The sequence below is a fragment of the Pecten maximus genome, chromosome 15 (assembly GCF_902652985.1).
Source record: "Pecten maximus chromosome 15, xPecMax1.1, whole genome shotgun sequence".
Lineage (NCBI taxonomy): Eukaryota > Metazoa > Mollusca > Bivalvia > Pectinida > Pectinidae > Pecten > Pecten maximus.
This window is the reverse complement of record NC_047029.1, coordinates 25,491,068-25,504,703: the sequence shown is the minus strand read 5'-3', so window position 1 is coordinate 25,504,703 and position 13,636 is coordinate 25,491,068. Positions and strand designations below refer to the sequence as shown.

General features: G+C 35.0%; 1 protein-coding gene across 1 annotated transcript in view; it reads left to right on the top strand.

The window, feature by feature from the left end:
* Window positions 1–249: 249 nt before the first annotated feature.
* The window catches only part of LOC117343334, a 14,904-nt gene continuing 1,517 nt past the window's right edge, over window positions 250–13,636 (top strand). Inside the window, exons 1-5 of the mRNA XM_033905675.1 lie at window positions 250–474; window positions 1,260–1,359; window positions 3,212–3,345; window positions 4,766–4,853; window positions 12,995–13,074. Of these exons, the coding sequence (XP_033761566.1) occupies window positions 278–474; window positions 1,260–1,359; window positions 3,212–3,345; window positions 4,766–4,853; window positions 12,995–13,074 (599 nt within the window). The 5' untranslated portion in view covers window positions 250–277. The remainder of the gene's footprint in view (window positions 475–1,259; window positions 1,360–3,211; window positions 3,346–4,765; window positions 4,854–12,994; window positions 13,075–13,636) is intronic.

The window sequence follows — 13,636 nt, the reverse complement described above, 5'->3', positions numbered from 1 at the left end:
AAATACGCGGGAACCCATTAATATCGGACGAGGGGAAGCAACTCGTTTTTTAAATATGTTTTTAAAATCATTGTAACAGGCGTGACATAAAACACACATCTCATCTGCCTTTGGCTTGACCAGAGACATATATACAGATATATGTCTCTGGCTTGACCCGGTTTTTTTTTTTTTTTTGCTTTTTTTACGTATATTATGTGAAATATAATATGTTTATACTTATCAAAAGAACTTGGTTTACATCCAATCAAAATCTTGCATTCTATTCACTGCGGATATGGTGAGGCACATGACTTCCGATGTCAACATGGACTCGAGTGTTCACGTTATCAGCATAATTTGGGCAGTGATACTGATAAGCTTGTCGTCACCTGTGCAATCAGATGTACAACCTTGTGTAAAGAAGGGCCCATGCACATGTGAAACACCTTCGTTTACTGTCGATCTGACTCCATTGTCTACACGGACGCAAAGGTACGACGCTTGTCAAACTGAAAGTGTAACATTCCGTATCCTACTACTGTTATATACTATATCGAAAATATAGGCCTAAGTGAACGAATTTGAATAATTGCATTTTCTAGATGTCTGGATTTTTGTTTTGTTAAGCTTGTATAAAGACACTTCGTGATTTTTTCTTCGTAAATAGCAACATTTAACAAGAATAGACGAACGGGCCAAAATGTAAGGCGTTCTAGTTTTTCGCCCCTTTTATACAAATGTACATGACTCGTTCTGTACATACTACATGTAGGAAAACTTACATATGTCATGTCTAGGCCTAATAAAATCGTTAATCTGAAAGCTGCTGTAGTGGAACTTGACTGGACTGAACGGTGGCCAAGTATAGCTTAAGTGTTTTAGAGTGTCCATCTAGTGTTTGGGGGTTCTGGGTTCGAGTCCCGGATTAAAACTCAACAGGTAGTAAATATTACATAGGATACATGCAACATAAAAGAAGCTGTCGTCAAAATGTTGATTGTTCTTCAGCTGAACTTTGTATCCTCTTTAAAAGTAGGATTTAGAAACTAAGTGCTAGAATTTATATATATATATATATAGCTAGCTCGAAAATTTGACAATTTACTTGTCTGTACTGTCGTTATTACTACTTGACATATATATAGCTAGCTATATATAGTTAACTTTCATTTTAGGTGACCGAGACACACACTTTTCTTAAAGAGGAAAATTACTTTTGTTATGTTCACTCAAGTGAACTTTGCAGGCCCTCTGGGCTTCTTGTCTTTTTATTCCAGGTTGTTACAAGCTAAGGGTGATGGATACACCTATGTATACAGCCCATGTATACCTACAGGACAAAGATGTGGTGCGGATTCTTCAGTTACAGACATAGCTGTAAGTATTAGTAGTGAATCTGTTATAGGAATTATCACTTGTGTAACTAAACATGGCTTTAAACGACTCACAATTTACAGTTAATATACATGTATTTTATTATATGGAAGAGACATACAAACAGAAACACAGGAATAAAGAGGTCCCTTACCTAAAAGGCTGTTTCTGGGACATATTAAACAGTGTCAGCTGCTTGGCTTCGTCCTGGACAAGAACACACAAGACATTTCAGACACAGCATAGGTGTCAACCATCCCCGATTACACTGGAAGTGCCTGGAAAATCATTAAAATTTCCCTTAAGTCCCGATGAGGGGTGAATACCTGACAAGGAGATTCTGGGTGAATACTTGACAAGGAAATACTGGGTGAATACTCGACAAGGAAATACAGGGAGAATACTCGACAAGGAAATACTGGGTGAATACTTGACAAGGAGATATGGCCAGAATACTTGACAAGGAAATACAGGGTGAATACTTGACAAAGAGATACTGGGTGAATACTCGACAAGGAAATACTGGGAGAATACTTGACAAGGAAATACTGGGTGAATACTTGACAAGGAGATATGGGCAGAATACTTGACAAGGAAATAGAGGGTGAATACTTGACAAGGAAATAGAGGGTGAATACTTGACAAAGAGATACTGGGTGAATATTCGAGAAGGAAATACTGGGTGAATACTTGACAAGGAGATACGGGCTGAATACTTGACAAGGAGATATACCCGAACCTTGGGTGTGAGTTTCTAGGTCCTCAGGGTCGAAGACTTCAAAAGGGAGGGAAGAGTGAGCAAAACTGGACCTGGTTGATCATCGGGGACCAGGTAGCTCAATTGGTACACCAGGTCCCGGGTCAAACCGGTCTTGGCATGCATTTTTGCACTCCTTTTACACATACCATACAAACATACCCAACCTCTACATTATAAACAAAACCCTGGTTCGAAGCTCCAAACAATCCCTCTTTCTACTATATTTACATTCTGTGTGACAGTCTCCCATTACTCCTGTGTTAAACCAGATGGTATTGATCACCGTATAAATGCAGCCCAGATCACATGACATCACTTCCGTCAGTGTAAAAAAGATGTTGGGCAATGTGTTGCGGGTGAATCAAACCTAGCAAGGATTTCGACTTAGAACAATCGCGTAAATATGATGTCATTTTGGTGCTTTGTTGATCATATAGTCACACCAAGGCTTTGTATATTACTCATCAATTTGAATGCAAACCAAATTAAGCACTACAATGAAATTGATTTCACATGTGCCGTTCTTTCAGTTGAACAAACAGGGGAATAGCTGAACTTAAACCCCAGATTTAGCAAAGAGAAAGTGAAGTTTAACATATCTTAATGTAAATAACAATTAAACGCTTGTTAGATTGTATTTATTGTCAAAATCAATGCAATCTGGGTGACAGGTAAATATTCCTAACGGCATCATCCTATTTATCTGTCACCCAGATTGCATTGATCTTGCCAATAAATACAATCTACCAAGCATTTAATTGTTAAATAAATCACATGTGGATCATATGTTTTATGCCACTAAATCTATATAACATTGTAGCATATATCCCTGTCACTAGTTGTAGCTTTATAAAATTTGATCAAATATCTTATCATAATTAGTCAAATTATCACGGTAGCTAATTATAATAAGACAACTAATTATATTGACATAATTGTGATTGATGATATTTATTTACCATGATAATTACAGTGTTATTTGAACTAATTCATTCATATTTAATTAAGCATACATGCTGATACTTCTCACTTTGTTTTAGATAAAAATGAGAGAAAATAAAGTTTTGTTTTCATTTTGTTTTTATTGGATTACAGATTTGTCAAGAAACACAGTCAATTCCTCCTTCAACATACGTTGTGGGTACACAGTCAACTGTGAAATTCTCTGGTAGTCCTGAGGACGGATCTCTTCAGTTAGAATACTCAGCAAAAGATGCTACTACTTCAAGGTACAATATTTATGTAGCAGAACTTGACTGGGTCGATCATCCGTGACCAGTACTATAGCTCAGCTGGTAGAGTACGATCCATCTAGAGTTTGGAGGGTCCCTGCAGGTTCGAACCACAGTCTGGCCAATACATTTTCTCTTTCTCCTGTTACTTTTACACACATCTTTTGATAATGTGTATAATGAAATAATTCTCTATAGAAGTAGAATATATATATATGAATGATTCAAAGACATATTAAAATAGGAGAATAAATGTTTGTTAAGGTAATTATATATAAACACGTAATTATACACATGTATGCACAGTATTTTTTTTCTCAAATAAAGCACCCTTCCTTATTATGTTAAAGTTTAAAGGGCTTATTTGTGAACAATTTTTAGCTTCCTGTCTTATAAAATCATCAATTCTGCAAAAATGAAGGAGGCTTATTTGTGGGCGGATTTATATGCAAGAGAATTCAATTTAAACATATAAGTTCCTTGGAATATTGGATTGTGTTAACATACTGATTTGTTGATGGTTTTTGAGTTTTGTAATGTCTGCCAATTATTTGGCTTTATACAGCAACAAAAAAAAATTCTATCTTTAATTATACCTACTATAAAGCTATTGTGTTGATTAATTATTGTTTAAAATTGACACACTCCTAAACAAGATCTGATACATTGTAAGAAATTTAAAAAAAAAAGATGAATTTTCCGCAAAAATTCCCAAAAGCAAGCAGAGTCTATGATATATGAAGTCTTTTCTAATTGCTACATGTCAAATAAATCAGCATGTCCGTCAACCTTGCTGTAATGTCAATGATTTTTGTCTCTGAATTGTTAATTCTCCTTATAAAAACTTAATCAGTCTCGGGGAATCTCTGTGAATACTTTATGTATTCTCAATATTGAAAATCCTCGAAGAAAGTCTAACATGCATTACTATTGATACATTTAATGTGGAATATCAGCACAATAACAGTTTTTTTAAATGGTTGACACTTGAAAAAGATATTTTTCTTCCTTTATTCTTAAACATTTGGATTGCATGCATGGTCTCTGATGTCTATGCATGGTGTTCTTGTTTGAACATGTTATTTTATACCACATGGTTCATTTTTGTAAGAATGTTTAGACCGAAACTGCCAGCAGGTACGAACATCACTGAAATTACTAAGTGTGTACCTTGAAAGTCTCCATCTTTATAAGCTGAGTTCAAAGTCTTCACTGACCTATATTTTAATCACCTTTTGTGTCGTCGTTTGTCGTTCCAAAACCCTTGAATTTTCGCAGAAACCTTTCATGGCCAAAGGTCAACCAAACTTATGAATTAATGACCCAAGGGGCTGATTGGAGGGGGGAAAATGGGTCAAATTAAAAAAAATATATATATTTTAGGCAGTTAATGCCCATGGACCTCTTGTTCTTACAGAATTGGACAAGTTTCTGTCATTTGTTCTGATGAAGAGGCTAGTTTTGCTCTGATTACCACCGAACAAGGAAAAGATTCCACTACCTATGTAAGTATGGAATAGTATGTTATTGGGCAATCACTAGACCATAAGGGTTACTATGTAAGTATGGAATAGTATGTAATTGGACAATCACTAGACTCTGGGGGTTACTATGTAAGTATGGAATAGTATGTTATTGAGCAATCACTAGACTCTGAGGGTTAATTACTATGTAAGTATGGAATAGTATGTTATTGGGCAATCACTAGACTCATGAGGGTTACTATGTAAGTATGGAATAGTATGTTATTGGGCTAATCACTAGACTCTAGGAGGTTACTATGTATTAGTATGGAATAGTAGTGTTAGTGGGACAATCACTAGACCATGAGGGTTAATTACTATGTAAGTATGGAAAGGTATGTTATTGGGCAATCACTAGACCATGAGAGTTAATTACTATGTAAGTATGGAATAGTATGTTATTGGGCAATCACTAGACTGTGGGGGTTACTATGTAAGTATGGAATAGTATGTTATTGGGCAATCACTAGACTCTGGAGGTTACTATGTAAGTATGGAATATAGTATGTTATTGGGCAATCACTAGACCATGAGGGTTAATTACTATGTAAGTATGGAATAGTATGTTATTGGGCAATCACTAGACAGAGGGTTACTATGTAAGTATGGAATAGTGTGTTATTGGACAATCACTAGACTCTGGAGGTTACTATGTAAGTATGGAATAGTATGTTATTGGGCAATCACTAGACTCTAGGGGTTACTATGTAAGTATGGAATATAATATGTTATTGGGCAATCACTAGACTCTGGGGGTTACTATGTAAGTATGGAATAATATGTTATTGGGCAATCACTAGACTCTGGGGGTTACTATGTAAGTATGGAATATAGTATGTTATTGGGCAATCACTAGACTCTGAGGGTTACTATGTAAGTATGGAATAGTATGTTATTGGGCAATCACTAGACAGAGGGTTACTATGTAAGTATGGAATAGTATGTTATTGGACAATCACTAGATTCTAGGGGTTACTATGTAAGTATGGAAAAGTATGTTATTGGGCAATCACTAGACTGAGGGTTACTATGTAAGTATGGAATAGTATGTTATTGGGCAATCACTAGACTGAGGGTTACTATGTAAGTATGGAATAGTATGTTATTGGACAATCACTAGACTCTGAGGGTTACTATGTAAGTATGGAATAGTATGTTGTTGGGCAATCACTAGACTCTGGAGGTTACTATGTAAGTATGGAATATAGTATGTTATTGGGCAATCACTAGACTCTGGGGGTTACTATGTAAGTATGGAATATAGTATGTTATTGGACAATCACTAGACTCTGGAGGTTACTATGTTAGTATGGAATATAGTATGTTATTGGGCAATCACTAGACTCTGGGGGTTACTATGTAAGTATGGAATAGTATGTTATTGGGCAATCACTAGACTCTGAGGGTTACTATGTAAGTATGGAATAGTATGTTATTGGACAATTACAAGACTCTGAGGGTTACTATGTAAGTATGGAATAGTATGTTATTGGACAATTACAAGACTCTGGGGGTTACTCTGTAAGTATGGAATAGTGTGTTATTGGACAATCACTAGACTCTATTACTATGTAGGTATGGAATATTATGTTATTTCACAATCACTAGACAGAGGGTTACTATGTAAGTATAGAATAGTATGTTATTGGGCAATCACTAGACAGAGGGTTACTATGTAAGTATGGAATAGTATGTTATTGGGCAATCACTAGACAGAGGGTTACTATGTATATATGGAATAGTATGTTATTGGACAACCACTAGACTGAGGGTTACTATGTATATATGGAATAGTATGTTATTGGACAATCACTAGACTGAGGGTTACTATGTATATATGGAATAGTATATTATTGGACAATCAATAGACTCTGGGGGTTACTATGTAAGTATGGAATAGTATGTTATTGAGCAATCACTAGACTCTGAGGGTTAATTACTATGTAAGTATGGAATAGTATGTTATTGGGCAATCACTAGACCATGAGGGTTACTATGTAAGTATGGAATAGTATGTTATTGGGCAATCACTAGACTCTAGGGGTTACTATGTAAGTATGGAATAGTGTGTTATTGGACAATCACTAGACCATGAGGGTTAATTACTATGTAAGTATGGAAAGGTATGTTATTGGGCAATCACTAGACCATGAGAGTTAATTACTATGTAAGTATGGAATAGTATGTTATTGGGCAATCACTAGACTGTGGGGGTTACTATGTAAGTATGGAATAGTATGTTATTGGGCAATCACTAGACTCTGGAGGTTACTATGTAAGTATGGAATATAGTATGTTATTGGGCAATCACTAGACCATGAGGGTTAATTACTATGTAAGTATGGAATAGTATGTTATTGGGCAATCACTAGACAGAGGGTTACTATGTAAGTATGGAATAGTGTGTTATTGGACAATCACTAGACTCTGGAGGTTACTATGTAAGTATGGAATAGTATGTTATTGGGCAATCACTAGACTCTAGGGGTTACTATGTAAGTATGGAATATAATATGTTATTGGGCAATCACTAGACTCTGGGGGTTACTATGTAAGTATGGAATAATATGTTATTGGGCAATCACTAGACTCTGGGGGTTACTATGTAAGTATGGAATATAGTATGTTATTGGGCAATCACTAGACTCTGAGGGTTACTATGTAAGTATGGAATAGTATGTTATTGGGCAATCACTAGACAGAGGGTTACTATGTAAGTATGGAATAGTATGTTATTGGACAATCACTAGATTCTAGGGGTTACTATGTAAGTATGGAAAAGTATGTTATTGGGCAATCACTAGACTGAGGGTTACTATGTAAGTATGGAATAGTATGTTATTGGGCAATCACTAGACTGAGGGTTACTATGTAAGTATGGAATAGTATGTTATTGGACAATCACTAGACTCTGAGGGTTACTATGTAAGTATGGAATAGTATGTTGTTGGGCAATCACTAGACTCTGGAGGTTACTATGTAAGTATGGAATATAGTATGTTATTGGGCAATCACTAGACTCTGGGGGTTACTATGTAAGTATGGAATATAGTATGTTATTGGGCAATCACTAGACTCTGGGGGTTACTATGTAAGTATGGAATAGTATGTTATTGGGCAATCACTAGACTCTGAGGGTTACTATGTAAGTATGGAATAGTATGTTATTGGACAATTACAAGACTCTGAGGGTTACTATGTAAGTATGGAATAGTATGTTATTGGACAATTACAAGACTCTGGGGGTTACTCTGTAAGTATGGAATAGTGTGTTATTGGACAATCACTAGACTCTATTACTATGTAGGTATGGAATATTATGTTATTTCACAATCACTAGACAGAGGGTTACTATGTAAGTATAGAATAGTATGTTATTGGGCAATCACTAGACAGAGGGTTACTATGTAAGTATGGAATAGTATGTTATTGGGCAATCACTAGACAGAGGGTTACTATGTATATATGGAATAGTATGTTATTGGACAACCACTAGACTGAGGGTTACTATGTATATATGGAATAGTATGTTATTGGACAATCACTAGACTGAGGGTTACTATGTATATATGGAATAGTATATTATTGGACAATCAATAGACTCTGGGGGTTACTATGTAAGTATGGAATAGTATGTTATTGGACAATCACTAGACAGAGGGTTACTATGTATATATGGAATAGTATGTTATTGGACAATCACTAGACTGAGGGTTACTATGTATATATGGAATAGTATGTTATTGGACAATCACTAGACTGAGGGTTACTATGTATATATGGAATAGTATGTTATTGGACAATCACTAGACAGAGGGTTACTATGTAAGTATTCAATAGTATGTTATTGGACAATCACTAGACTCTGGGGGTTACTATGTAAGTATGGAATAGTGTGTTATTGGGCAATCACTAGACTCTGGGGGTTACTATGTAAGTATGGAATAGTATGTTATTGGACAATCACTAGATTCTAGGGGTTACTATGTAAGTATGGAATAGTATGTTATTTCACAATCACTAGACCATGAGGGTTACTATGTAAGTATGGAATAATATGTTATTGGGCAATCACTAGACTCTGGAGGTTACTATGTAAGTATGGAATAGTATGTTATTGGGCAATCACTAGACTCTGGGGGTTACTATGTAAGTATGGAATAGTATGTTATTGGGCAATCACTAGATTCTAGGGGTTACTATGTAAGTATGGAATAGTATGTTATTTCACAATCACTAGATTCTGAGGGTTACTATGTAAGTATGGAATAGTATGTTATTGGACAATCACTAGACAGAGGGTTACTATGTAAGTATGGAATAGTATGTTATTTCACAATCACTAGACTAAGGGTTACTATGTAAGTATGGAATAGTATGTTATTTCACAATCACTAGACAGAGGGTTACTATGTAAGTATGGAATAGTATGTTATTGGGCAATCACTAGACTCTGAGGGTTACTATGTAAGTATGGAAAAGTATGTTATTTGTCAATCACTAGACTCTGGGGGTTACTATGTATATATTGAATAGTATGTTATTGGACAATCACTAGACAGAGGGTTACTATGTAAGTATGGAATAGTATGTTATTGGGCAATCACTAAACTTTAGGGGTTACTATGTAAGTATGGAATATAGAATGTTATTGGGCAATCACTAGACCATGAGAGTTAATTACTATGTAAGTATGGAATAGTATGTTATTGGGCAATCACTAGACTGTGGGGGTTACTATGTAAGTATGGAATAGTATGTTATTGGGCAATCACTAGACTCTGGAGGTTACTATGTAAGTATGGAATATAGTATGTTATTGGGCAATCACTAGACCATGAGGGTTAATTACTATGTAAGTATGGAATAGTATGTTATTGGGCAATCACTAGACAGAGGGTTACTATGTAAGTATGGAATAGTGTGTTATTGGACAATCACTAGACTCTGGAGGTTACTATGTAAGTATGGAATAGTATGTTATTGGGCAATCACTAGACTCTAGGGGTTACTATGTAAGTATGGAATATAATATGTTATTGGGCAATCACCAGACTATGGGGGTTACTATGTAAGTATGGAATAATATGTTATTGGGCAATCACTAGACTCTGGGGGTTACTATGTAAGTATGGAATATAGTATGTTATTGGGCAATCACTAGACTCTGAGGGTTACTATGTAAGTATGGAATAGTATGTTATTGGGCAATCACTAGACAGAGGGTTACTATGTAAGTATGGAATAGTATGTTATTGGACAATCACTAGATTCTAGGGGTTACTATGTAAGTATGGAAAAGTATGTTATTGGGCAATCACTAGACTGAGGGTTACTATGTAAGTATGGAATAGTATGTTATTGGGCAATCACTAGACTGAGGGTTACTATGTAAGTATGGAATAGTATGTTATTGGACAATCACTAGACTCTATTACTATGTAGGTATGGAATATTATGTTATTTCACAATCACTAGACAGAGGGTTACTATGTAAGTATAGAATAGTATGTTATTGGGCAATCACTAGACAGAGGGTTACTATGTAAGTATGGAATAGTATGTTATTGGGCAATCACTAGACAGAGGGTTACTATGTATATATGGAATAGTATGTTATTGGACAATCACTAGACTGAGGGTTACTATGTATATATGGAATAGTATGTTATTGGACAATCACTAGACAGAGGGTTACTATGTAAGTATTCAATAGTATGTTATTGGACAATCACTAGACTCTGGGGGTTACTATGTAAGTATGGAATAGTGTGTTATTGGGCAATCACTAGACTCTGGGGGTTACTATGTAAGTATGGAATAGTATGTTATTGGACAATCACTAGATTCTAGGGGTTACTATGTAAGTATGGAATAGTATGTTATTTCACAATCACTAGACCATGAGGGTTACTATGTAAGTATGGAATAATATGTTATTGGGCAATCACTAGACTCTGGAGGTTACTATGTAAGTATGGAATAGTATGTTATTGGGCAATCACTAGACTCTGGGGGTTACTATGTAAGTATGGAATAGTATGTTACTGGGCAATCACTAGATTCTAGGGGTTACTATGTAAGTATGGAATAGTATGTTATTTCACAATCACTAGATTCTGAGGGTTACTATGTAAGTATGGAATAGTATGTTATTGGACAATCACTAGACAGAGGGTTACTATGTAAGTATGGAATAGTATGTTATTTCACAATCACTAGACTAAGGGTTACTATGTAAGTATGGAATAGTATGTTATTGGACAATCACTAGACAGAGGGTTACTATGTAAGTATGGAATAGTATGTTATTTCACAATCACTAGACTAAGGGTTACTATGTAAGTATGGAATAGTATGTTATTTCACAATCACTAGACAGAGGGTTACTATGTAAGTATGGAATAGTATGTTATTGGGCAATCACTAGACTCTGAGGGTTACTATGTAAGTATGGAAAAGTATGTTATTTGTCAATCACTAGACTCTGGGGGTTACTATGTATATATTGAATAGTATGTTATTGGACAATCACTAGACAGAGGGTTACTATGTAAGTATGGAATAGTATGTTATTGGGCAATCACTAGACAGAGGGTTACCATGTATATATGGAATAGTATGTTATTGGACAATCACTAGACTCTGAGGGTTACTATGTAAGTATGGAATAGAGTGTTATTTCACAATCACTAGACTTTGGGGTTTACTATGTAAGTATTGAATAGTATGTTATTGGAAAATCACTAGACTCTATTACTATGTAAGTATGGAATAGTATGTTATTGGACAATCACTAGACAGAGGGTTACTATGTAAGTATTGAATAGTATGTTATTTGTCAATCACTAGACTCTGGGGGTTACTATGTAAGTATGGAATAGTATGTTATTGGGCAATCACTAGATGGTATTGGCAATTACTAGACTCTTAGGGTTACTATGTATATATATATGGGTTTTCGGTTGTGGACTTATCCGATCTAAAAGTAACTATGGGTTATCAGTTGTTGACAATGACAAGTTTTGAGGGTTACTTTGTTAATATGGGTTTTTGAGTGTTGATCTTAGTTTTAAGGATAACTTTGGTTTATCTGCAGATGTAGACACAAGCACTGATCATGATGATAGTTTATAAATATAGGTTAATATACACATTTAGTTGTTTACACAATCTCTGAGGGTAACTGTGTAAATATGGGTTATTGGTGGTTAAAATGAACAGTAGCCTACTGTTCATGTAGGTTGTTGGTAATAGCCCGCTCTAGATCTGAGGGTAACTATTTGATATGTAAATATGGGTTATTGGTGGTTAACATGAACAGTAGCCTACTGTTCATGTAGGTTGTTGGTAATAGCCCGCTCTGAGGGTAACTATTTATGTAAATATGGGTTATTTTTCGTTTGTACTCTTTCAAATCCAAAAGAAAAATCTCATTTGGGGAGACAGCTCTAAGGTAGCCATGGTCATCAGTTGTTGACAATGACAAACTCTGAGCTGATGTTTTGTGTGTGTCCAAGTTGGGCCTAGTCTGCAGTTATTAAATTTTGCGCAATCATGCTTTGTAACCATTATGTAACAAACACAGGTAAACCTTTGTGTATATCATACACACATATACATATATATATATATATACAGTGTATATATATATAGTATATAACGACAGTACAAACAAGTAAATTGTCGAATTTTCGAGGCAATCTGCCCTTTTATCAAGACACAAGTACAAGTCTTGTGTCTTGATAAAGGGGCAGATTGCCTCAAAAATTCAACAATTTACTTGTCTGTACTGTCGTTATTACTACTTGACAAATTATTGATTTCTAGCAATAGTTTTTTGCCAATACGCATCTAACGAACATCTGTTTGTTAGGATCCTGTACCTATATTGGATTATACCGTCTTTATTCTTTACTAGACCTTTTATATAATGCATATATATAAATAATTGCTGGATATTTGTTTTATTTTCGCCCAATATTTCATTACTATAATATATATACTGTAGCGGTATCAAAACCCCAGTACACTTTACAATATAGAAAATGGTTACAAATCTAAAGGTTTCAGTCTCACAGTTATAAACATTTGTCATTGTTATTTATTTGTTCTCGCTCCAGAAATTCCAATTGAAAACAAAATATGCCTGCAATCAAAATGCCTCCTCTGGTCTTAGTCCCGGCTCAGTACTGCTGATCATGTAAGTATATTATTATCATTATTGGAGGCATAGGTTCTGAAACCGACCAGTCATACATCTCAAGTACATCTAACATTTCCATCTGACATATATATGTATGTTATATGTCCACATGACCAATGTCACTTGCTGAATAGATTGGAGTATTTTTTTTTCTGCACTTGACACTTGAACTCAAGTACGTACATGTGTAAAAGTGTTAACTTTTTTATCGCACCTGATCCGAAGGACCAAGGTGAGCTTATGCCATATACTGTGGCATCTTGCATCCGCCTGTCAACAATACCTATGTGAACACGATAACTTGAGTAAATATCAACCAGACAACTTCTAAAATAGGAATCATCAACAGTAACTTAAAGAGTTATTGCCCTTTGTAATGATATTATTGATATTATTGGACATTGTGAACATAATAACTAGAGTAAATATCAACTAAGTTGGATGAAATTTTGAATGCAGCCAAATATCGACAAGATCACACATGAGTTAAAAAGTAGAAATTATTCAATAGTAATCGATATGCTTGAAAGATTATTGTCTTACTGGATTACGATAATTT